Source organism: Monodelphis domestica, chromosome 8 (assembly GCF_027887165.1).
Source record: "Monodelphis domestica isolate mMonDom1 chromosome 8, mMonDom1.pri, whole genome shotgun sequence".
Lineage (NCBI taxonomy): Eukaryota > Metazoa > Chordata > Mammalia > Didelphimorphia > Didelphidae > Monodelphis > Monodelphis domestica.
This window is the reverse complement of record NC_077234.1, coordinates 57,406,331-57,431,960: the sequence shown is the minus strand read 5'-3', so window position 1 is coordinate 57,431,960 and position 25,630 is coordinate 57,406,331. Positions and strand designations below refer to the sequence as shown.

The window sequence follows — 25,630 nt, the reverse complement described above, 5'->3', positions numbered from 1 at the left end:
AAATAACTTATTTGTACAAAATTCATAGCAACTTTTTGTGGTGGCAAAGGATTGGAAACAGAGAAGACATCCCTCAATTGGAGAATGGGTGAACATATTATGGTAATATCTAATTATAATGGAATACTATTGTGCCATAAGAAATGATGAACAGGGTGATTTCAGAAAAACCTGGAAAGACTTACATGAACTGATGCAAAGCAAAGTGAGAAGAACCAAAACACTATACATAGCAATAGCAATATTTGTAGGATGATCAGCTGTAAATGATGTCACTGTTATCAGTAATGCAAGGATCTGAGACAACTCCAAGGGTCTCATGATGAAAAATGTTATCCCCTACCATAGAAGGGAATGCAGATTGAAGCATAACATCTTTATGAGTTTTTTCTTTTTTGCATAATGTGCCTTTTTTCATAACATGACAAATATGGAAATATGGATTGTATGATAGCATATGTGTTATATCAGATTACTTGCAGTTTTAGGGAAGGAGGAAGAAAAGGAGCAAGGGAAGGAGAGCATTGGGATCACAAAATGTCAGGAAATAAATGGCAAAAATTGTTCCTACAAGTAATTGGGGAAAAACCACAAATAAAATAATACTAGAAAAAATGATAAAAAAAAGTATGAAACAATCTGCTGAACTTCAGGGTATCTCAACTTTATTCTTCCTATATTTTTGCTACTTCTGTAGTACTTTGGTAGATAATGCATGGAGAATTTTCTCCTTCCCCTTTTTAGTTTAAAATTAGATTTGCAAGACACTAGGTAAATATTCTTAGCTTTCCAAAGGTGTCATCCACTCTTAACCAGGAACTTATCATCCTTATATTTTAGGTTACAGTCCCAAAATCTACATCCAGATTTCAGAAACAGCTTCCATAGTGGGGTTCCCTTTAAATAATCAACAGGCTTTTATTAAGCACCTACTGTTTTGTAGGCACTGTTCTAGGTGTTTGAGATACGACCACAAAAGTAAAATAGTCTCCCATCTTCATAGAGTTTACATTCTAACAAGGAAGATATTGTGCACATATATTACCTATACAAGCCACAGAGAAAACAGAAACTCAGAAATTTATTAGGAAAGGGCAGCACAAGCAGCTAGAGGAACCAGGAAAAGCTTCATTCAGAAAGTGGAACTAGAGTTGATACTTGAAGAAAATCAGGAATTCTGAGAGGCATAGGTGATCCCAGAATGTATTCCAGCCTTGGTGGGGTCAAGGGGTCCAGTAAGGGAAATGAGGTAAAGGGAAACAGACAACAAAAAGGAACAGCAAGAATACAGTTTAACTGGATCAAAGTGTGGAAAGAAACAAAATATAAGAAAGCAGTAAGGACTGGAAGGGATGAGGCTATGAAAGGCTTTAAGCCCTAATCAGTGGCATTTATATTTGATCTTAAAGGCAAGAGGAAATCATTAGAGTCTGGAAAGAGATGCAACATGATCATGTCTGAGCTTTAGGAAAATCAGTTTGACAGTTGTTTGCAGGATGGATTAGAGAAGGGAAAGGTTGTTGTTGTTGTCATTTGTCCATTTTCAAAGGGGACCAGTGACATCCCAGGGTGATGCTTTGACTTGTGCACGAGTAGGATTTAAGTGAAGAAGAGTTGCACAGTTATCAGCCTCATTCTCTCTTCCAGTTATGCATTATTGGTGATGGCCCTAGATGCAATGGGTGACCATGTCAGACCAAGCTCTAAGAACTCCACAAAGCCTGCTTCTGCCACCTTCATGGCCATTGGAACCAATTGTTCTTATCTGCCCATCCCACCAAGGGAAGTCTTCACTTCCCTCCACTATCTCAGGTGCTTGAGATAGACACTCCACCTAAGGTTTGTGGTCCAACAGTTGCCCTCAATCTCAGTTAACCCATCTAAGGAGATGGTTTATTGAGTGTGGCTGCTATGCATGCTGTAGTTTCATGGAGCCACAAGTGAGAGAATGGAGTTCCAAGTGGACACCAAAAGGGATGAAGAGTCCAGAAAAGGACTTGGCAAGCCTTCACATCAGAGGTGCTAGTCCTCCTTCAATGCCCATATATACCACGGACATGTAGGCTTAATTAGGAAGCTATTATTTTAGTCCAAGAAAGGTAATGAGAACCTGAACTAGGGTGCTGACTGTATAGTAGAAAGGAAGGGACAAGTGCAAGAAATGTGTAGAGGTTGAAACAGCAGGTTTTCAAAATTTAATGAAAATATAGGGTAAATAAAAGAGTCTAGGCTGACCCTGAGGTTAAGAATTTGGGTCATTGGAATGATGGATGACAAGTGCCTGCTACCAAAAACAGGAAAGTTTGGGAGAGAGGATGGTTTGGGGGGGAAATATAGCAAGTTTTCTTTTGGAGTTTGAAGTGTTTCTAGGATATCCAGTTTGTCATGTCCAATAGGCAATCAGTGATGTAAGACTGAAACTCAGGAAAGAGGATGGAGAAGGAACTATATATCTTCAGATCATCTCAGTAGACATGATGGGAACTGATGAGGTCACTGAGTGTAGAGAGAGAAGAAAAGAGGGTTCAGGGCAGAGCTTTGAGATACATTCACAGTTCGAGGGTGTGATATTCATAATAAGCCAGCAAAAGAGGCTCAAAAGGAATGGTCAGACCAGTGGGAGGATAGCCAAAGGGACAGAAAGTCAGAGGCAATCAGCATTTATTAGACATTTACTACTTGCCAGATCTTGTGCTAAGTGTTGGGGATAGAAATATAAACAAAAAGAAAAATAATCTCTGCCCTTGAGGAGCTTACATTTTAATGGGAGATGTTGTTCACTTATGTCTGACTCTGAATGACCCTATGGACCACAGCTACCCATGGGGTTTTCTTGGCAAGAAGTTAAGTGACTTGCCTGGGATCCCCCAGCTAAGAAGTATCTGAGGCTGATTTTGAACTTGGGTCTTCCTGACTTCGGGTTCATCACTCTGTCTCATTAACCTCTTCTTTTGGGGTACCAACCTGTTTTACTTTCATACTTACCTAGACTTTCCAACTCTCTTCTTTTTCTCTTTAACTACCTAGCTGCCTCCTTCTAATAGAAGAAGACAACACACAACCTCAAAGAGAGCTGAATATTGGAGAGGTGGGGAAAGATACTGTGATTGAAGGGGTGATGATGGACATGGTATCCAATGCCCAGAAAGTCAAAAGCAGAGCTGTGAGGGAAATGAAGCCTGGGACCCCACCTCCAAAACAGAGATTCTATGAGGAACTCAACAATGGGAGAAGGGAGTTGATGGCACAATGGAGGGAAACTTCAGGATCATAAGTCTACAGGGAGTAGATGAATGAAATAAAGCCCAGAAAGTAAAGGAAAGAGTATCAAGGAGGAGAGAAAAGTTAAGCATGCCTAATGCTTCATAGAGGTCAAGAAGGATGAGGATTGAAGATAATCATTAGATGAGGCACTTAGCTGATCATTAGAGACTTTGAACAAGACTGTTTTGGTTGAATGACAAGAACAAATACCACAATTCTGATGGTTTAGAAGAAAATGAGAGGAGAGGTAGTGGAGAATAGCTTTTAAAAATTAGTTTGGCTTAGAAAGGAAGAACAGATATAGGATGAGAAGCTATGGAGATGGTAGGTGTAATAAGGGTTTGGTTTGGGTGTTTTTTTAGAATGGCATAGTCATAGACAGGTTTTTAGGCATCCTTACCTCCTGCATTCTGGGGTACAAGTACTCAGAGAAGTAAATCAGCATACTTTCAGGTCAGGGACCCAACTAGCTGCTAGAATATTCAGCAGAGATTGCACTGAACTTAAAGGAAGCTAAAGCAGCTAAGAAGAAATAAGGGCTCCATGTAGTTTAGGGATAGAGAATAAGCTATTCAAAGGCATAGGGATAGGAGATGGAATGTGTATGAGTATAAAGTAGATTTGTTTTGCTGAAATGTGGAGAAGTATCACACAATAAATCTCAAAAGGTCAGCTAGAGTTATATCATGAAGAGGTTTAAGAGAAAAACAGAGAAGTGTGTTTTATTCTAGAGGCAATTGGGAGCCACTGGAGTTTCTTGAGCAGGAGAATGATTTGGCAAAATTTATACCCAAGGATTATCAATTTGGCAGCTAAGTGGGGGGTTGGATTATAGAGGAAAGAGACTTAAGGCAGTGAGACTGGGTAGGAGACTATAGGAATAGTCTAGGGGAGAGGTGATGTGAGCTTGAGCTAGGATGGTAGCACTTTGGGTGGAGGGAGGGAACTGGAAGGCATCTAAGGAAATGTTCTGGAGATAGAATTGGCAAGATTTGACAACCAACTGGATATAGAGGGTGAGATGAAAAGTGGAACAACTCTGGAATTGGGAAAATGGAAAGATGCTAAAGTCTTTGAAAGAAACAGGAAATAAGGTAGAAAACCCAATATCAACAGTTTAAAATTATAGCCCTTAAGGTATGCAAAGATGTCACACATATGCATTGTATGGGTTCCTGCCTAAGATCCTCAGCTTTATCTTTTATACAGTTTGTTTATAAGTATTCTTATCATTTTCTTAACACCTTTATACTCTTTTGAAACCACTTTATAGCTTTACACCAGTTTTATCACCTTTAAATTTGACAGCCACACCCAATTTTCTTTCCCTTCTCTCATTAACCCCTTCTTTGGGGTAACCAATGCATTTTACTTTCATACTTACCTAGACTTGCCAACTATCTTCTCCTTCAGATCTCTTTGGATCCTTTCCTCTCCATGCTTTTCCTTCTTCAGAGGGAGCCTTCTCTTTCTTCAGTTTGAGTTGAGGCCATCTAGTCCAATCCTGACCTGAATGAATACCCCCTCTACATATTATCACCAATATGGTCATCCAGAGTTTGCTTGAGTACTTTCAGAGAAGGAAAGTCTAGTACTTCTCAAAACAGTCCATTCTTTTTCGATAGCCCTTAATGTTAGAAGTTTAGTTCCCCATTAACGTCAAGTCTTAAAATGCTCCTTTGCAGATATCACTGATTTTTCCCACTCCTTTCCTCTAGGAACAAGTAGAATAATGTCCTCCATCTTCTAAGTTCTTCTAGCTATTATGTGCCTGCCTTATCTTTTATTCTCCAGGCTAAACATACCCACTTCTTTAAACTAATTATCTCTTGCATGTACTAGAAGCCTTTAAATCATTCTGGTTGTTTCTTTCTATGGTGTCAGTATCTTCTCTAAATCAGACACTCAGAATTGAGTTGTGGTATGTCCAAGTTAGAGTACAATAAAACCATAGCCCCCCTAATCCAAGATACTCTACCTTTCTTAATGAAGCTAAAGTTGCCTTGACTCCCCTGGTTTCCATATCAGACTATTGATTCAGATTGAGTTTACAATCCATTCAAATCCTCAGATTTTTTTCTGCTAAAGTGCCTTCTTATAATATGGTGATTGACTTCAGATTTTTGTTTACTAAGTGAAAGACTTTACATTTATCCCTATTAAATTTCATCTTACTATATTCAGCCTTATATATTCCTTAATATCTAGCATAGCAAATTCACATGGAAGATGTATAGTAGTAATAGTAATAATAATAGTTGGCTTTTATGTGACACCTACTATTGCCAGTTACTGTGCTAAGTGCTTTACAAATATTATCTCATTAGCACTTCACAAAGACCCTGGGAGGTGAGTACTGTTGTTAACCCCATTTTTCAGAGGCATAGAACATGTAAGTGATCTGCCTAAGGTCACACAGTCTGGGGCCAGATTGGAAGACTTCTTCACTGAGCTTTCTATCCACTGTACCACCAGCTCTGGGTTTCTAGTATGAGTGAATGCAAACTCTGGCTTGTCTTCTCTATTTTCTCTATTTTATTTGCCTCAGCTTACCTATGGGTAGTTAGACTTTTTGAAAATAGAATCATGATGATAATGCAGAGCCCTTTCTCAATACTGTTTTGCTTTTATTTACACTTTAATAACACTATTTTTGTAAACACTGCTAATAAGACTGAATCAGTGTTTGTGTTTGCCCAGGACTGAATTATGTCTAATCCTGACTGGAAGCCAAGTTCCACAAAATGTCTCTGCAAATCTCCTGGAGTTCTGGCAGTGTTGGTTTATGACACTGCAAACTGGCACCAAAACCAAAGCAAACCCAAAAAAATTTCAAGAGCAAATCAATTATACTTTTCACCAGCATCAACTGTTTGCTTAGGCCCTTCCTTGTATGCAAAAACTTCATGTAGTCATTTACTCATCTTCCCTCAGTTCGGATTCAGGAAAGTTAACATAAAATGTCTTTGCTTTTATTGGTGCAAAGTGAAGAAACTGGAGTCATTCCAAAGTATCCCTCTCCATTGCATTAACTTTTGGAATTGGATTGCAGTTTGACATTTGATGCATAAAAGCAGTTTTCCAGTTCTGAATAACTTTGAAGATTCCAGAGTTCTGGGAACTCCTTTCCCCCATGTCAGATCACAGCGTATATTGCAGGTGTGTAAACTTTTCTGAATACTGTACTTTTTACAAGAGAAAATGACACGGCCCATTCTCCATTTCTCCTTCGAAGTAAGTTTTCAGCAAATTCAGAGCTCGACAATGCTTCTCCTGGTGTAAAAACATTCTTGTTCTTCAGCCCCATCTTGTGGCAGGAAGGCGATCTAGGCGATCCAATCACCTGCACCCTTCACTGAGTCCAGGAAGCAGAAGAAATGTTTTATAAACTTGAAAATTCTGTTGTGTTATTTAGGCAGTAACACTAGTTGGAGGGTTTACTTTCTGTCAGATTAAGAACTTGACGGTCTGAGAAACAAGATGGCAGGAAGTAGACAATAACGATACAATAGAAATGTCATTGCATTGGAGTAAAACCTGTTCCATTTGGGGCCTTTCCTCACTAACTTTAAAACGAGCTTTGCATAGTGAACCATTTTGGAGCATCTCTTCCAGTCCCTAACCCTAATTGCAATTTAAGGTAAATTCTATAATAGTTATTTCATGACAATAGTAAAAGTCTAGGTTTAGAGATGGCAGGGCCCTTGAAAGTTCATTGGAGCCCAGATTTCGAGTTGGAAGGCATCTTGGAAGCTTTCGAGCCCCAAATCCCCATTTTGCAAAGGGGGAAACTGAGAGCCAGAGACACACAGAAAGGTCATTGAATCATAGATTTAAAACTAGAAGGCTAGCTGGTGGATAGTACCTAGCACGGGAGAGGAGGGAGAAGGGGGTAGCCTGTGCTTAAGAAATCGTTGAATTGGATTGTTCTAAACTTTAAAAGGAATTTCCAATGATTAAAAACTTAGAAAGTATACAGAATGTGAAAGTAATCGAGGCTAGAGGGAGAACACCTCTTTCTCTAAAAGAAGCAGGGTGGTTTTGGAGTCAGTATCCTTGGCTTCCATTGAAATCAATTTCATTGGCATCCATGGGGGTCAATATTGGTCCTCTGCAAGAGGAGGGTTTTGATGGGTTGAAAAGATATGCCTGCAATGAGGGGTTTTTCCAGGGAGGAAGAATCAGTTCCTCCCATGATTAAGCACTCTGCCACTCTCATCGGATCGAAGCCGCGTGGTTTCAGTCGCACAACCCAAGAAACTCCAAAGATGCATGCTTGCAAACAATCCGAGGGAGAGCAACACCAACCTCTTGTTTATGACTAAAAATTTTTGCAAATAACTCGTTTTTCAGTAGTCTCCACCAAGACGCGTTTGGATCCGTTCCCCTCTCCGGGACTGAGCCGCAGACAGACACAGCTGGGGGGAAGGGGGGATTGCCTTGGGCGTGCTCGCAGGCGGAGGCGCCCAGCCCCCGCAACCTACCCCAAACATCTACTCCGCACCACCCCGGCCAGCCACCACCCCTCCCCAATACCCGGGGCGAACGCCAGCCCGCCTCCGGCAACGATGCGTCTCGAGGGCGGTAGGCGGCGGCGATGGTGGCGGCGCTCGCGCCCCAGCCTCCGCCTCCGATTGGCTAGCGCGCGCGCCGACGTCAGAGCCCGGCTGGCCGAGCGGTGGCCTCAGCTCTGGCTTCAGCTCAGTCGGCTCGAGTGCGCGTAGCAGCGAGGAAGTGCCACCGCCTCGGTGCTCCCTCCCTCCCTCCCTCTCATTCTCTCCGGGTGTGTGAGCGTGTGAGCCCCCTTGGTCCCTCGCGAGCTCTTGCTGGGCAGTCCGCTGCCGGACGCTGACCTGCTCCCCCCTTCCTTACCCCGTCCTGGTCCTCCTCGGTCCCTCCGCCCTTTCCTCCTCCCTGAGTCTTCCCTCCTCACGGACCCCGGCTTCCCCGTAACCACACTCGCACGCACTCACACACACACCCACGCTCTGACACGGACCTCTCCTGTCCCCACGCGCGCCCATCATGTCCAAGGAGGAGAAGAAACTCAATCCGGAGGACAATTGGAGGAACTTCATTTACAACCCATTGACCAGCGAGGTCTTGGGGCGGACCGCGGAGAGCTGGGGTGAGTACGGGGCCGGGCGGCGGTTGGGGCAGGCTCGGGGGGCGTCCCCGGGCTGGGCGGCGTGTGTGTGAGCGCGCCTGTCGCTGTTTCTCCTTCCTTCCCTTCCTCCCTCCTTCCTTCCTTTCTCCCGCCCGCTGGACCCCCGCGCCACCAGGGCAGCTCCTGGACCCGCTACATTCAGGCTAAAAATAGAAGCTGACAGCGGGGAGGGCGCAGGGGGGAGGGGAGGAGCCGACCAGGCCCCCGCCCCCACCTCCCACCCGGTCGGGGCTCCCATTCATTTGACCTGGTCTTGCCGGCGTGGAGGGGGCACCGCGTGGGGCCAGGTCGGAGGGCCCATGTGCCGCTATCTATCTGTCTGTCTACTGGAAGCGCCCCGACACGGTGGGGCGGGAGGACGCAGCCTCCCAAGCCCCTACGCAGCCCCCACCGGGCTTGCCTTCTGTTTATCCAGGGTGGGCTCTCGCCCCTGGTTGAAAAGGGGGCACATTTGTAGCGGCAGCTCCGGGTGCTCGGTTACTTTTAACTCCTCTATGGGGTACTTGAGTTCCGCAAAAGGAATCCCCCGCCCCCATGTCCGTGCGAGACTTGAACTCGCTTTCCCGGGAGTTGGACGAGGCCCCTCTTGTGCCCAGAGAGAGCGAGCCAGAGAGGGCAGGGGGCTCGCTCTGAGCCGGCATCTTTTGTGCCAACCTCGGTCGGGAGAGGGCGCAGGCTTCGATGCCAACTGCCCTCTGAGCCATTCAGGGAAATCAGACCCTGTCGGCCCCACTGGGTGAGGAAGAGGAAATTTCCACTCCCGTCGGTGTCTTGTGACTTCTTCATTGGCACCCCAGGCCAGCAAGAAGTGAAATGTGTGTGCTTTAAGTGTGTGGGCTGAATGAATGTCCTGGTGGAAGAATCACAGAAGCACATTGTATCTACCCAAGGAGGCTGGCTTTGGGTAGTTCCGGTTCGCATTAAAAAGTGTTCCCCCTTTTTATGACAGAAGTTGGGTTCTCAGGTGAACTTAAACTCCGTGAGCTTAAACTAAGGGACCTTTTTAGCAACTTACTTGATTAAATTCTTTGGTTTTCTGTTTAAGCAAGATTTTTTTTCCCTCCACTAGGAGCATCAATAGAGCTCTATATGATTTTTTCTAAACCTTTACCTTTTGTCTTGGAACCTATACAAGTATCAGCTGAACAGCAAGCAGTAAGGGCAAAGTCACTGAGGTTAAGTGACTTGTCCAGGATCACACAGCCAGGAAATGGCTGAGGCAGCTTAACAGATTTAAGCAGTTTGGGGAGATATAAGTATTTACCAACTAAGAGGCAGTGAGAACTTTCTTTGGATTTCCGCTTTCTTAAAAGACTTACACAGTTTAAAAAGTAATAGCTAGCCCACATTTAAATAAGAATTTTATATAAGAATTTAAATAAGAACTCTTCCCTGAAGGACATTCCTGATCTTTGCTGGAAAATCTTCTTTTAAGATCTCCAAGCCACCAGTCTTTTTGACTGTGAAGAGATTAATATCAGTTTCATAATTCCTTAGAGGTCCAGAAGGGACCTTAAAAATCCTCTAGTCTTGCCTACTCACATTTTGATTAGTGAGGAAACTGGGGTAAGAATGTCTTGCCCAAATGGCAAGGCCACTTATTATCCAAATTGGAACTCAAATTCAGACCTCCTGTGTCCAAATTCAGGCTCTTTCCAACAGATTTCTGAACTATAATTTTATTTCATTTCATACCTTTTGTGCAAAGTTAACTTCCTGGAGTGTAGAACATTTCTATAAAGTTTAAGAAAAGTTTGAAGATGGTAAATTAGTTCCAACTGAGTCAGAAAGACCTGATTTCAAATCCCGCTTTCAAGTCTGCCTCTGCTAGCTTACCCCCTTCCCCCCCCCCCCCCCCTTTAATCTTACCCTTAGTAGACACTATATAGTGGACGGAACATTGGATTTGGAGTCAGAAGACCTGGTTCAGAGTCCTAGTTTTTTCTCTTCTCCATCATGAACAAGTCAGTCTCTGGGCCAGTTTCTTCACCTGTGAAGGACATAGTGATATAGCTTCTACAGGGGTATTGTAAGAAAAGCATTTTAAATCTTAAATTATTCTGAATAGGCCCCTCTAAAAATAAGGACTTAATTATATTTATATTGGAAAAGGATGTTCATAAGGTTCCTTATACACTCATAAATGAGATGGAGAAACTGAGCCCCAGAGAAGTGGAAGCTTTTCCAAGCCATAGAGGCTCCCCTAACTGCTACCATTAGAGCCCTGGGGACTTACTTCGTCAGGAACCAGCTCAGCATATTCTTACAAACCTGGTATGTACGGTGAGTATCAGTTCTTTGTTAGTTTTGTTCTGACCCTTCCAATCCTGAATTCTTTACCTGGCAGAGGAAACGGAAACACAATCAAGATTAAACATTTCTGCCTTCTTGTCAGTTATCATCCCAGCCACTCGCAGCAGTGGTCCTAACTCTTCTCAGATTGTTATTTTTCCCAATATAACTTTTTTAAAGCTTTCTTTTGTTTTTCTTATCCTTTAGCTTTCCTGGATCTATTCTTACGGTGACATATTTTTGCATTCATCCTCTGTTGTCTGTTCCTTCATCTGTACACATCTTTTAGATTTTATTTTTTCTTAAAACCCTTATATTCTATCTTAGTATCAGTTCTAAGACAGAAAAACACCAAGGGCTAGGCAGTTGGGGTCAAATAACTTGCCCATGGCCACACAGCTAGGAAGTTTATGAGGCCACATTTGAACCCAGGTCCTCTCAACTCCAGGCCTGACTACAGGTCTGCCCCTATAGGACAAAAATAGAGTGCCAGGCCTGGAGTCAGGAGAAGCTGGATTCAAATGTGGCCTCAGATACTTCCTAGCAGTGTGACCATGGGCTAGTAACTTAACCCCAACTGCCTAGCCTTTAATTGCTCTTCTGTCTTCAAATGATACTAAGACAGAGGGCAAGGGTTTTTTTTTTTTTAATGTGTCAGTGAGTTCATTGTATATCAGTATTGTCCTCTTCAGACAACTTCCCATTTTCTTCCTCTTCAAAAATTGCTTCCCTCTTTATTCAGAATTTCATCCTTGAGTGTTTCTGATTCCTTCCAGATTGACTTTCCTAACAACTTTGTTCTCTTCTTTCCAAAGTTTCTCTCATTTCTATTCCATTAACCAGTTCCTGTTAGTAAGAATCAAATTGAGAAAGAATTTCCTTTAGCTGGTTCTTCCACCTTTTGAAGGATGAAATTGTGTGTGTGTGTGTGTGTGTGTGTGTGTGTGTGTGTGTGTGTGTGTGTGTGTTTTTAAAGTCAAGAAGTTGGTAGCTTTATTGCTTTTGACAGAAAGAACACTCACCAATCATTCTTCTGTGCCAGGCTTGTGGTGTTCTATGGATGGTTTGTCTACTTTTTTATTCTTTGACCAAGTGATCTGTAGTGTATAGTCAGAGTCTTTAATTCATCAGACTCTAAGCTCCTTGAGGACAGGGACTGTTTTGGGTTTTTTCTTAATATTGTTATAAGAAGTTTTCTTGATTTCAACTTGTCTCATCCCCAAGCATCTGGCCTGGCACACAGTTACTTAGTAAATACTTGATCGATTCAGTTTTTTACTTCCCTAATCTTTGCCCGGGTGCTTCCCATTCCTTCTAACAGGAGAAAGCCTGGTTTCTGGATTTCTTCACATATGAACACCTTAATATACAAAGCTATTCAATTATTCCTGCACCCTTCTTATTTTTTAAAACCAGAAAACTGCAGGTTTTAGGTTTTATTTCATTATTTTCTGTTGAAAAACATTTTCATCTACACAGTATTTTATTTGATAGAGCCTACTAGCAGCATCCATAAGAGTGTAGGTTTGTAGAAGCAGTGGCACAACTGCATGATAAAGGCACTATGGTATAATGGGAAGAGCCTGGCTTTTGGGAGACCTGGAGGCTTGTTGGACTTTGTCATTAATTAGTGCCATGATCTCTGGCAAGTCACAACGTCCTTCAGACTCATTATTGATTCCCTTGTGTAAAATGAGACAGTTGGTTCTGGTGATCTCTAAGATCTCTTCCTTCCCATCCATAGCTTACCATGGTCAGAGACAGAGGCTGACCTATCCTGGGAGCAAGAAGACAAATGCCTCAGTAGAAAGCCTAACCATTTTTTGGGTGTATAGATGAACCATTGTCGTCCTGGTTATTACAGAGTAATTTGTCCCATCTTATTTCTTTTGTCTGAGGTCTGTTTATCCAGGGTCACATTCCAGTCATGGTTCTCATTCCATCAAGTCTCAATAATCTGTATCTAGGACATTAAATTTGCCTCTTTGTGTTTGGACCTCTGCTTACTTATTGCCTCAGCCATGGATATAGGAGGTCATGGGTTTTAGTACTGGATCCTTTCTTGAGTTTCTCCTATGAACTTCAGGCCATCTTGCCTATATTATAACTACTCTGTCTATGGAATCTAGAGAAACAGAGGGAAGGAGGGAGAGAGACAGAGACAGAGAGGTTTTCTCCCACCCTCTCCCTTTTATTCAAAAGCCCCTTTGATTAGATTGAGAGATGCTAAGTAAATTAAGTAAATGTATGCTCATCTATCTTAGTCAGGGCATCCCCAGCCCTGTCATTCCAATATTCTTCAGACATCCAAATCTTACTCTTCGACAGTCTCTTTGACCAGGTAGTCTTTCCAAATAAGAATTTCTCTTTTTCTGTTATCTCCAGTAGCTGGCAGTGATGAAAGCCCTTAGGAAGGACTTCAGTTATCATCTTTCCTCATCTCTTCTAGGTTCCAGTGGCATTATTTGTACACATATGAATCACCAAAGCCAGTCTCAAGCAACAAGTCCATTAGTTTTTAATACATGTCAAGCTGGCAATACAAAGAAAAAACAGCCTCTGATTTCAAGGCATCCACAATCAAAAGAGGGAGACTACTTGCAAACAACTATGGGCAAATTGGAGATAATTCCAAAGGGAAGGTACTAGCATGAGGGAAAAGTGCGAAGATCTTGTAGAAGGCAGGAACTTGAAAGAAACCAGAAGACAGAGATGAGAAGGGGGAGCATTTCAGGCATGGGGGAACAAGCCAATGAAAATGTATAGTATCAGGAGATGGGGTTTCTTTTGGAAGAAAAGCAAGTAGTCTGGTGTCACTGGATCATCATGAAGATGTAAGAAGACTGGAATGGTTGGGGTAGGGAGAGGGGGGGAAGATAGATTTTGAAGAGTTTTGAGTGCCATATAGGATTTCATATTTGATCCTGGAGGTGATTGGGAGCCACTGAGATTTGTTAAATGGGAAGATAACATGGTGAGATGTGCTCTAGGAAGATAAATGTGATGGTTGAGTGTGGGATAGACTGTAATTGGAAGAGACTTGTAGCAGTGTGACCAACTAGTAGGCATGAAGTAAGGAGGGCCTGCACCAAGGTAGTGGTGTGCAAAGGGACCCATATAAAAAGTATGGCAATGGTGGAACCTCCAGGACTTGGCAAAGATGTATATGACAGGTGAGAAAGAATAAAGAGTTGAGGGTGGCACCTCTGTTGTGATCCTGGAGGGTTGAAAGTATGGTGGCATTGTTAACAGAAAGAGGAGAGGGCTTTGAAAGAGTAAGTTTGGTTTTGGACATATTGAATTTCAGATGCCTACAGGATAGCAAATGCTCAATAGGCAACTGGAGATGGAGACTGGAGGTTAGGAATGGATAAGTAGATTTGAGGATCGTCAGCATAAAGATTGTAAATGGATCTATGAGTGTCAATGAGATCCCCAAAGAAAATGGTGGAGGGAGAAGACAAAAGGAATGAGGACAGAGCCTTGCAGATCACTCAAGGTTAGGAGGGGGTGATGTAGAAAAAGGGTTATAGCAGAAGGAGACTGAGAAAGATCTGTAGAGTATCAAGGAAAAGAGCATAATTGACTGTGTCAGGCTGCAGAGAACAAGATGGAGGAGAATTGAGAAAAGGCTATAAGATTTGGCAATTTCTTTGCAGAAAGCTGAGAGTGAGGAAAGGAAGTGAAGGCACCCATTATATACCACCTTCTCAAGGAGGCTAGCATGGTAGGATTTATCAAGTTGAGAGGAGTCATGGTTGTGTTTATAAGCACTAAGAGAGCAGCCAGTGTGAGGTGCCCAACATGTGCAAGGCACAGTACCCAAGAGAGTGCAAAGAGAGAGATAAAACAATAGCAACTCTTCAGGAGCTTATGGCACATATTAGTCATGGTCCTCCTTTTTGGTCGGACCTGGAAGGGCCCTAGCCTGACCTCTGTAGCCTGAGAAGAGTCCTGAACCCCATTCCTAATACTCATCTCTTCTCCTTTGAAACAAATCATCCTTCCTAGGTGATTCCTTCCCTAGTAGCACTTAAAAATTCCAGTCCTGAAAGACAGGCAGCATCACCTTCCTCAGAGCATCCCAAGAAGCACATCCTTACACTTCTTCCCTTAATTTCAGGAAGAACCTTAACTGCATCTTTCAGTTTCTGTAAATGGGACAGCTTTTTGAGCTCATTTGCTTATTCTTCTAGGTGATGAACTTGGAACATGACTCTCACTGGGTTTCTTTGTTCAACTTCTGCTTGGAATCCTCAATCTCCACTCTCACTTGGATTACCTCTGAATTTTACAGCCACTCTCAATTCCCTTTCCCTGTTCTCTCTCCTCTGTCTCTCCCTCTCTCCCTCTCTCTCTCTCTCTCTCTCTCTCTCTCTCTCTCTCTCTCTGTCTCTTCTCCCTCCCTCCCTCCCTCTCTCTCCCTTTTTCACTTCCCCCTTTCCCCCCTTCCAATTTATAGCACTTGCCCTACTGCCTTCTGGAGATGAACCTTTCTTCTCCTTAGTCCTTTTCTCCTTTTAAATTGACCTCTTGGGTTTTTAGTTTAATGACTTTCCTTTAACTTTCCTGTTCTCCAAAAACTAAAAGACTAAAATCTGTTTTCTTTACTAATCTAAAACTGTCCTAGTCACTTTCACAGTTTTTTTGGTTTTTTTTACCATCTCACTGTGCTTAAGTCTTTCCTGAGCCAAGTAAACAAGCAGAGCATCCCTGGTCCTGTACTTGCTCTTTTCTTTCTGCCTAAGACTTTGGGGTGGAGAGGGTAGGGAACACCCTCATCTTTTCCAAGAAATATAGCACCTTTTGAAGGTGCTAGTCCTCTTCAAATTATCCCCAAACCCATTAAGTATCTACTGTGTGTAAAGCTCTGTGTTAGGCAGCCTAAATGATGGCTGAGTGTTTGAAAGGCAAGTTGTGAGTAAATCAGATAATATGCTCAGAACTGGGCATTTGGGAGATCCATCTGGCCATAGCATATTGATGGATAAGAGACCACATGCCAGGGATTGGTTGGGTGAGTAAAACTGATGCAGGACAGGGTCTCTCTGAACTTGGAAGGTGGCAGAGGGAAGAGTAATGAAGAGAATGATCAGAGGGAGATTGCAGGGATGAAGTGGACTATTACCAGCCTTCGTAACTGAGAAAAACATAGTGTTCCTGGCAGAGAAATATTAGGAAGAGAGGCGGGTTTGGGAAAGATGGGTTTATTTTCAGACATGTTAAAGCTTGAAAGCTCCCTCATTAGCAAAATTAATGTAGCTGTTTGAAATGGTATGAGAGCAGAAAGGAAAGGGACAACAGGGGTAGGGAAGACTGGTTTGGAGATATTTTGCTTGAAATAGGGCTATGAAACCCTCTTGTACCTCATTGGATTTGATTTTGGATGGATTAATTGCTGAGAGGTCAGAATTAGTGTTTCTGAGGTATCCAGGTGGTGTGGTGGAGAAAGTGCTGGACCTGGAGGCAGGAAACTTGAGTTCAAATCCAGCCTCCTTCGGGAAACTTAGAACCCTGGGTGAGTCACTTTACCATTGTCTGTCTCCATCTTTCCCTGCTCTCCCTCCAGCCTTCCGGAGCTACCATGGAGGAAGCTCAAAAAGAAGGCTGCTGCTGCCCAGGACCCCCCTCCAAGGGAACTTCCGCTGCTGCCCCTGCTCCTACCCAGACTGCCTCAGATTCATTGTATAGACATGCAGCTGTGTAGACAGGCAAACCCACATGTTGTCTGAGCCCCAGAAGGGTAATATGGGGGGGCTGGTTCACTTCTGTCTTTGCACCCCAGGTCTTAGGCAGTGTTTGCTGATTGATGAGGAGGTGGAGATCCTGAGTGTCCCCCATTCCGCCTTTAGATGGGAAGGTGGAGAGAGGCCTCAGGTCAAATCTGGCCCCAGATAGTTGCCGACTGGGTGACCCTGGAAAAGTCACCTATCCCCATTTGCTTCTTCAACTGTAAAATGGGACTCATCATTACTTTTACCCTCAGGGTTGTTTGGGGAATAAAATAATTATAAAGTGTTTGGTGGGGCCCCTGGCCCATAGCGGGCGTCTAACAAATGCTGGCTGCTGCCCAGAACGAGGCTCCCTCGGCAGCCTGTGCTCCGAGGCTGCGGCAAGGGAGACATTTTAAGGTGGTTCAGGCGGCCCTCGGGACTGTGGGGGCCCCGGGTGACACCCAGGTGACAAGGTTTTCTGTCTGTATAAGCTATCTGGCTTTAAGATGCTTCTCTGTGCCGCCTGGGAGCCCGGGCACACCCCAGGGGCGCTGCCCACCGGGATCCCCCACCCCGGGGACAGGAACCTGGCCGCTCTGTATCTGAAAGGCTCCTGCAACATAACGGACTTGTGGCCTGGGCCTGCCCTCTGGCCCAGCTTCTTTTGCAGAGGAGAGACCTCGAGTTGGGGACTGTGGAGTGCTATTTTCAGTCTTCCGACCGGACCGAAGCACCACAGCCTGGGGGGGGGGGCGGGGTCCCTCCACCTGGAGTCTTGCAGCGCCCCTTCCTCCGCATCCCGCTTCCCTTCTGTGAGCTCTTTCAGTGAAAGCTCACCGGGGCATCCCCGCCACCTAGCAAGCTCGCTTCTGTATGGGGGGGGGGGGGGCAGGGCCCTAGGACTAGCACTCCCCCGAAGGGTGAGGGGCAGCCACAGCAGGGGGGTTTGTCCCCAGCCTCAAACATCCTGGGGCCGGATTCGATCCCAAGGCTTGACCTCTCTTCTGGGGAATCTAGAAAGCAAAGGAGCCGAATCCTGAGGGATTGAAGTGGCGGCCGCTGCTCTTCTTTCTCAGGGGCCTTAGAGAAACCCATTCATGCTTGTGGGAACTCCAGGTCTCCATTTGTAAAATGGGAGCCCTCCATGCCCGGAGCTTCCTCACAGCCCATTAGGACCTGAGGACCGGCCCTGTCCCTGCACGGTCATTTCCCAGTGTGGATGGGGTCCAGACACCTTACACTGGTTCTCCCGCCAGCCTCCGAGCTCAGTAGCCTTGGCTTACGGGTGATAAAGCGTTAAATCCATAACGCTCCTCCCAGCCGCAGGCAGCATCGCCCCGTGCCAGGCCCGTGGGGTCCTCTGGCCCACAGCCCCCACTGCACCGGAAGATCTGGAAAAGACCCGGGGCAGAGGAGGCAGGACCTGGATTCTGAAACATGGCGGGAAGTGGGTTCGGGAGGTGGCATTGGAGGACAACAGGGGGAGAAGATGTCGAGATCGGGCCTGGCCACACTTTGAAGTGGAGCTAAGAAGAGGGGATCTCCCTCTAAAGGGCGCAGGGCCACTCTTGGGGTTGGATCTGAGGGATTCTCACCTGAAATGTCAGAGGCTCTTCTGACTGAAATCATGCGACATGCAGTTGAAACCTTGAGGAGGTTTAGTAGTAAAGCCCTGGCAGAGAGGGAAGGCAGCTGAACTTGGGGGGGGGGGGTCAAATTCTACAACTCCTGACAACTTCCATGAACTTGGATGAGTAGTTATCCTGCCTGAGCTTCTTGATCTGTAAAACAGAGTAGGTTCAATGGTCTCTGGAGTCTTTTATGGCTCTAAATATAAAATCCCACAGGAATGGTTTTAATTAAAATGTTACTATATAGGCACTGATGACTTGAAGTCCTAAATCTACTAAATGCTTGCATTAGAATATCTTTTTGACTCAAGTTTAGAAGGATACTGAGATTTGTTTCCATCTTACAGTTAGGCTTGGATTGATTATTACTAATATTGAAAAATATTCTTTACCCTAAATAGTTGTTTTGGACTCCAAAGGTGGTTTGTACTGGTAGAACTCTCGTACATTTTCACATTAGAAATGAACTGTTTGGGCTTGCTTTCTTTCTTTCTTTCTTTCTTTCTTTCTTTCTTTCTTTCTTTCTTTCTTTCTTTCTTTCTTTCGTGGTATAGGAGTAAATCTTCTAAGTGGATAAAACCATACAAGTATTATAAACCCAAGATACAGTTTATCTCTTCTGTTTTGATTATAATCTGATTTTGGCTTTTGGGATTAAGACATAGAGGATATTAATTTTGACTGTAAGTCAGGTTACAGGCACGGGGGGAAAAAAAGGCAAAATTTTAAAACAAATTCACTATTCCTTTGAAGATATAGTAATGTTCTTAAAATCGTCGTCCCTAAAATATCCCTTGAAATATTTTAAACAAAACCAACAGAAATATAAGGAAAAGCAGAGAGTTGGACAATTTGAAGGAGAAACTCGAGCTAAGTGCCTTTTAAAGAGGATTACTTGAGAATATATGTATTTCTCAGCAACAATGGAACTTTGCAAAAATGGTTCATTTATCAAGTTGCACAGGGAATGCAAAAAAACCCAAATTAAAAGAATACAAATAATAAATATAACATAATCAAAACAGCAATCAGCCTGGAAACAAACAATGTGGGCCTAAGTGAAAACTTAGCAATGAAATCCTAAATAATAAACAAAACCCAAATTATCAAAAATAACAATTATATGAGAAAAAAGTAATAGTGGTAATATACAACATGCTAGAATTTCTCAGCAGCTAAAGCATTCAGAAAAATCATCCCTAGAACTAAACAGAAAAAGAGTAAATGAATGAACTGAATATACATTTTTTTAAATAATAAAGCAAATAAATAAGCCTTAATAAACAAGTCTAAAATAACTACCAAAAGGAGATATTTTAAAATTAGAGGAGAAACAGATACACTAGATACCCATCCCGAAACAACTGCAAAAATGACAAATAAAACTGAAAGCTATTATTTGAAAAGACTATTAAAATGAATAAACCAATCCAATTAAGAAGAAGACAGAAAAATCAAATCGACAAAAAATGAAAATGAACCAGGAGAAATTGCAACAAAATCAAAAGAACTGAGACCCAGCTCTGTACAGCCATGTGCTAACAAAATTGAGAACACAAAAGAAATCTATTAATACTTCAAGCCTTCTCAAATAACAAAAGACCAAATAGAGATCTTTAACATTTCAATCTCAGGAAAAGAAAGAACAAGCTGCCAAAGGAAAAAAACCCTACACCTGATGGAATCACAGCAGAATTCTTTCAAAACTACAGAAAGCATTCTCAAAAATTGAGGAAAGAAAAGTACCCTGCTGGAAGGCTAAGAACAAAATTTTATGCTATAGTAGAACTTATAATATGAATATTGATTTAAAAAATTTTAAATATAATCCTGTCAGACTACAGTGATTCATCCAGGAAATCTATTCATCACTACCAGTTGCTATATGTTTTTTACAGAATTTGGAGACTACACAAATACAACAATAAACAACAGTTTTTCTAAAATAAGATATGCTTATTTGGGGATTTTCCTAGCAGTTTAGTTCATCTATTTTGAGATGACTAAAGATGAAAATATTTAATTTTTAATCTCTTGTAGTAGAGATTACTTTTGGTTTTAAGGTTATTGGTTTGATTTTTATTACCAAATGCCAAAAGGACAAATTTTTTTAAATGATAATGGGAAATGAGGGTTTTTACATGGAAAAAATGAGCTAGTAAGTTGTTTATCTTTTTTTCAGGCAAATTGCTATCTAACCTTACCTTCTATTATGAAAAATATAATATAAAATTATGACATTGTGTGAATAATTTTCCCCTCTAGCCTCCCAAGATCAGTCTGAAACTTGGTGTAAAACTCCAGACTTCCAGTTTTCCCCCAACCTATGAAAATGGGTTGGGATCTTTCATTTTTGTTAAGGATAAAAGGATTAAGGACAGGGCTGAGAAGCCATAGTTAACTCTGATTAAGGGAAGTCATCAAATCGTAGCAGCCATGTTGGACTCAACTGGGCTGAATGTGTTGGTGTCTTCTGGGTTCTAACCAAGAACACTCCTCTGGTGATGAAGTAATGGAAGCCTCGTAAGTCCACCTCATCAGTGGCTTTTTGCCAATGAGAGATGTCTTAGGATGTCCAGGAGAGGGGCTGAGTGGTACATAAACCTGTGCCAAAGGAAGGAAGAGCTCTTTTTTCATCCTGTTGGATTGGGAAGAGAGTCACCTGACCAGGTTAGGCTGTCTTGACAGATAAATTAATAATTAATTTTAAAATCAAATACTGCCTCTTGAGAATTTCAGTCGATACACTATATTGTACTTGAAATTGAAATTTTAAAAGAAGCTGAAACATAAGTTCATGTTTACCTAAATTTAATTTAATTTTGTCAGACCATGTTAACCAATTTTTTTTAAAAACCTTTACCTTCCATCTCGGAGTCAATACTGTGTATTGGTTCCAAGACAGAAGAGTGGTAAGGGCTAGGCCATGGGGGTCAAGTGACTTGCCCAGGGTCACACAGCTGGGAAGTGTCTGAGGCCAAATCTGAACCCAGGACCTCCTATCTCTAGGCCTGACCCCCAATCCACTGATGCTTTTTCTGTCATAGCTTTCTTCCCTAGACTTGGTGTCATCTGCCCATTCGATATGTGTGATATCAATGCCTTTATCCAAATCATTGATTAAAATGTTAAATAACAACAGGAAAGGGGCAGATAACTAAGGTACTCTTCTGGATACCTTTGAAATTGGCATATATTTCCTTGAGATAAGAAGAAAGAAAACATGAATGGATCATGAGAAAGGAATGGAAGAGAGAATGCTTGGAGAGATGGGGAAAAAAGGATATATAAAAAGAAATTGTCTTATTGGTCCTTTTCTGGAGACACTAGAAGGGAGCAAGTCATCAAAAAATAAGCTAATTGCAATTTTAAATATAATTTTTAACATATGCTTCTCCTAGGAAACTTGTGTCAGTCAGCCTAGTCTTTTGCCTCTTGGGAATCTGGTGTCCAGAACAGAGACTCAGACTCTACGAGAAAATTGCTTGTCAAACCACATTTTCTTTAGACTGTTATGTCTTAAAATAAATATCTTGGATTTTTACAAGAAGGATTTCTGGTTTTACTGTCATTTGTCTATATGACTAATTGGCACTGGGGGGAGGTACATCCCAGAGAAGAGTAGCCCCCTTTATCAGAACTGCATCTGTCTTTCACGGTTGGAGGGGATTGTCTCAAGGGTGGTTAGTTGGGGGAAGGCTATCTGGGGGGTGGTATATGGGATGGTTTGAGTGTGTTTTTTTTTTCAAGATGAAAAACTTTCTCCCCTTTTCCCCAATAATATTTTTCCTGTTTTCTTTACAAAATATGCCTGCTACATTTAATTATGTTATGAACAATCCAAGTTATATATTTCGTATCAAATGAGCTTTAAATCAGTAAAGTTCCCTTTAAAAACTATTGTCTCTTTTAATTTATTATAAGTTTCATATCTGTCTCTCTTCCTCTTCCCCCTTTCTCTCTCCTCTTTCTCTCTTGCCTCCCTTTCTTCCTCTAGAATGTGACTTCTGCTGGTGCTTTTACCATTGGTCCATATTGCTGTGTACTATTTCCCAAACAGTTGGTTCAGCCAGAGGTTTGTAAACTGGGCAGCCTGGTAAGAATAAGAATGGTCTCCATTAATCAAGCACTTCCCAGTATGCTTCATGTACATTGCCACTTAATTTTCACAACAGTCCTGTGAAAAAAGTTATTGGGGGTGAGGGGTTATCCCCTTTTTAACAAATCAGAAAATGTTGGCTCCATAAAGCTTGTATGTGTGTGACTCTTATCAGTCAGGAAGGAAAGAAGGGAGAATTAAAACTCACAACTTTTAACTATAAGTCCGATACTTTTTATTTTTAACTCCTGCTGCCTCTGAGAACGAATAGAGTGCTTTCTGTTTGGGTCTCTAGACCTTTCTACTCTTTGGAAATGCAAGTCCTTAAATTGGAGATGATTCTCTCTGAGGATGTGGATTACATTTAACAATGTAACTTCTTAAGAGACCCCCATCTTGTGAAGTGTTTTGGAGTGCTAATTCTTCTTGTGTTAGTACTGTGTGACAAAAGCAGTCACTTTATACATGTCTAATAATTTCTGTTTTGAAAAAAAGGAAATAATCATCATAAGCTTTGTATTTCTAGTGAAGGGAAGGGAAGGCATTAAAGATGGCCACATGAAGTATTCTTGTTAAATTTGGAATAGATAGCATAGGTTCCTTTGAGAAAGAATTCTAGCTAAAAACCAATAGGAGGGTAGTGTCACAAAGGCAGATAATTTTTACTGGGAATAATTCTAAATTGACTAATATAGTTTTTATAAAGAAAAAATCACTTGTTTTATCTTTTGAATATTATTAATAAGGTCCCATTTTTAAAAATTAGATCCCCAAACTTGGCAACAAACTTTATTTTTATTTTGTTAATATATTATTTTATTTTATTAATATTTTATTTTATGAACTGAGAGAAGCTCAGAAGAAAATACAGATAAGCCAGACAGCTTTGAAAGTAGTATGTTATAAAAATGGGCGTTTCCATATATACAGAATAGAACATCAAAGAGTTGAACATGAAACTGCAGTCTCTTATATACACAGACTTTTTAATTGAATGGCATTCAAAAATGTCTTGATAAAAATAGCCATGTCCATCCTTTTTATTCCTTAGATTTCGGTGCCTGTTCGATAAGATATCCCTTAAATCTGTCACAGCCCTCGTGTTCTACCTTTGTTTACTGATATATTCTATTAGATTCAAGGGGTCCAACTGGTCTTGCAAAAGAAGGTTGAAGTGAAGTCTGCTAGGTGGCTCCATGGATTGAGAGCCAAGTCTACAAATAGGAGGTCCTAGGTTCAAATTTGGCCTCAGACACTTCCTAGCTGTGCAACTTGGACAAGTAACTTCCATTGTTCAGAACTTACCACTCTTCTGCCTCAGAGTCAATACACAATATTCATAGTATTGATTCTAACATAGAAGGTAACAGTTTAAAAAAAAAGTTGAAATTAAGGTGGAGATATAAATTGATACGTGTATAATAAACACCTATCCTGTTTTTTAAAAATACTGTCTCACTGATAACAGCTTGGGGTGGGGGTGGGGACCTTCAATGATCTATGGACTTTTGAGCAAGGCCCCAAATGACCAATTATGATAAGGAATGGTGAAGAACCATGAAACCCAGCTCCTCTCTTAATGGGGTTATTTGGGCCCAAGGGAGAAAGATGGAGGAAAATTAGTGATAAGATGGAAAAGAAAATAAGAGAGTTGTTAAGGCACTTTTTTAAATGCAAAAAGTGAACTGAGAGAAAGTCAGAAGAAAATACAGATAAGCCAGACAGCTTGGAAAGTAGTATGTTGAATTTATTATACTTAAAGAGAAAGACTATTCATTTTTGTATGTAATTTTCCTTTTCTGTTTTATGTGAAAATGATTCTTTTGAATATTAAACTCAGTATTTTAAAATTATTTTTAAAAGCTAGAGATTTACAATTCTCAAAGCCTTCATTAATAGCCATCTTCTGCCTGTGTTCCAAGATGTGGTCTGCACTGAGATTTGCCTCTCTTCAAATGGACAAGTGTTCTGGATTTGGATCTGAGAGATTGCAGACCGGCAGGCCTAGGAGATGCTGCAAAGAAGAGCACATATTGAGCTGTCATTCTAAAAGAGCCAACAGAGTTCCTTTGTTATGGCAATAGTTTAAATATACTTAAAAAAGAAAGAGAGGGAGAAAACCCCAACACTTGGAGATATTCTTGAAATGATTTTTTGAGATTAATTTGAAGTTTATACCCTGGCTTTTAGGGGATAAAGAGATCATGTTTTCACACACACTCAGAGGTAGAAGAGGCCATTTAGTCTAACCCAAACCTTAAGAAGTATGCCATCATTGGCCAGTTTGCTTTTGCTTGAGGTCACAAATCTTCAGTTCTTAAAGTTAGTAGTCTGTGCCATTTTGGGAGTTTATTAGGTAGTTCTTTATGTTAAGAGCAAATTGACCTTTTTTTTACCTCAAATCCATTGGTCCTTATCCTGCCCCAGAGAGGAAAGTTCCTATATCCTCTGCTGATCCTTCATAGACTTGAAAAGCATTTTCTAAGTGCTGAAAAACAGTTTCTGCCCTCAGGAAGCTTGTAGTCTATTGAAATACTTGTCATGCTTCCCCAAAAATCCTTCCCATCATCCCCCATTCCTTCAACTGATTTATCTTTTTAGAAATAAGTTTTTAATTGATGTCTTTTGATTTTTACATCTCTATTGTTTCTTGAAGCTTTCTTCCCCATGTCAAAGAAATATCCCATACCACAAATAGTACTTTTTTATAGAGGAAAAAATCAGCATAACTGATCAATACATCAGAAAAGTTTAAAAATAATGTGCCATGAGCAACATTTGTGGACCTTCCCTCTTCTTGTGGATAATTTTTCATCCACTTTGATTGGATGGGGATGGGTACATCGTTGTAGTTGTCGTAGAAACTGTCAGTTCATACAGGTCTTCACAAGTTTCTCTGTGTTTCTCACATTAAATGCTTCTTATAGCTCAGTAACATTCTATTACATTCTCATACCACAGTTTACTTAGCCATCCCTGATCAACTGTATCTACTTTGTTTTCTTTGCTATCATGGAAGGTACAGCTACAGGTATTTTGATGTAGACTGAGTCGTTGTTCTTATCTTTGGTCTTCTTCCGGTAAAAGCTTGACCAGAGAATCTCTGGCTCCTAGACTCCTCGCTTATCCGTGTCTTTAACAAAAAATGTGGCGACCAGAACCAACGAGACTTCTTGGGATGTCTGAGCAGGGCAGGAGTTTAGACAGCTCATAGGAGACCAGGGCGAGATCCGTTGGGTGCCTCTGGCTGATTGATGCTGCTTAGCCCTGGACCATCCAGTAGCCTGGCCTCCCTTGTTTGGAGCATGTCATGCCTTGGGAAAGAAAGGCTTTGCATCGGCACAGAAGCCCAGATTCTGGCTGTTTTTCTTAACTGTTGTATAGATGGGTGTCATTGACTTAGGTCATATTTGCTGTCTTAGTGGGAGGAAAACTTGCGCAGTCTCTTTGCAGTGTTTCACTT

At 41.9% G+C, this 25,630-nt stretch overlaps 1 protein-coding gene across 2 annotated transcripts in view; it reads left to right on the top strand.

The window, feature by feature from the left end:
• The first annotated feature begins 7,447 nt into the window (after positions 1–7,447).
• The window catches only part of ATP1B3 (ATPase Na+/K+ transporting subunit beta 3), a 31,936-nt gene continuing 13,753 nt past the window's right edge, over positions 7,448–25,630 (top strand). Inside the window, exon 1 of one of the 2 annotated variants that reach the window (XM_003341871.4) lies at positions 7,448–8,392. In XM_003341871.4, coding sequence (XP_003341919.4) covers positions 8,290–8,392 — 103 coding nt within the window. In that variant the 5' untranslated portion in view covers positions 7,448–8,289. The remainder of the gene's footprint in view (positions 8,393–25,630) is intronic. The other variant, XM_056807800.1, reaches the window with a different exon arrangement.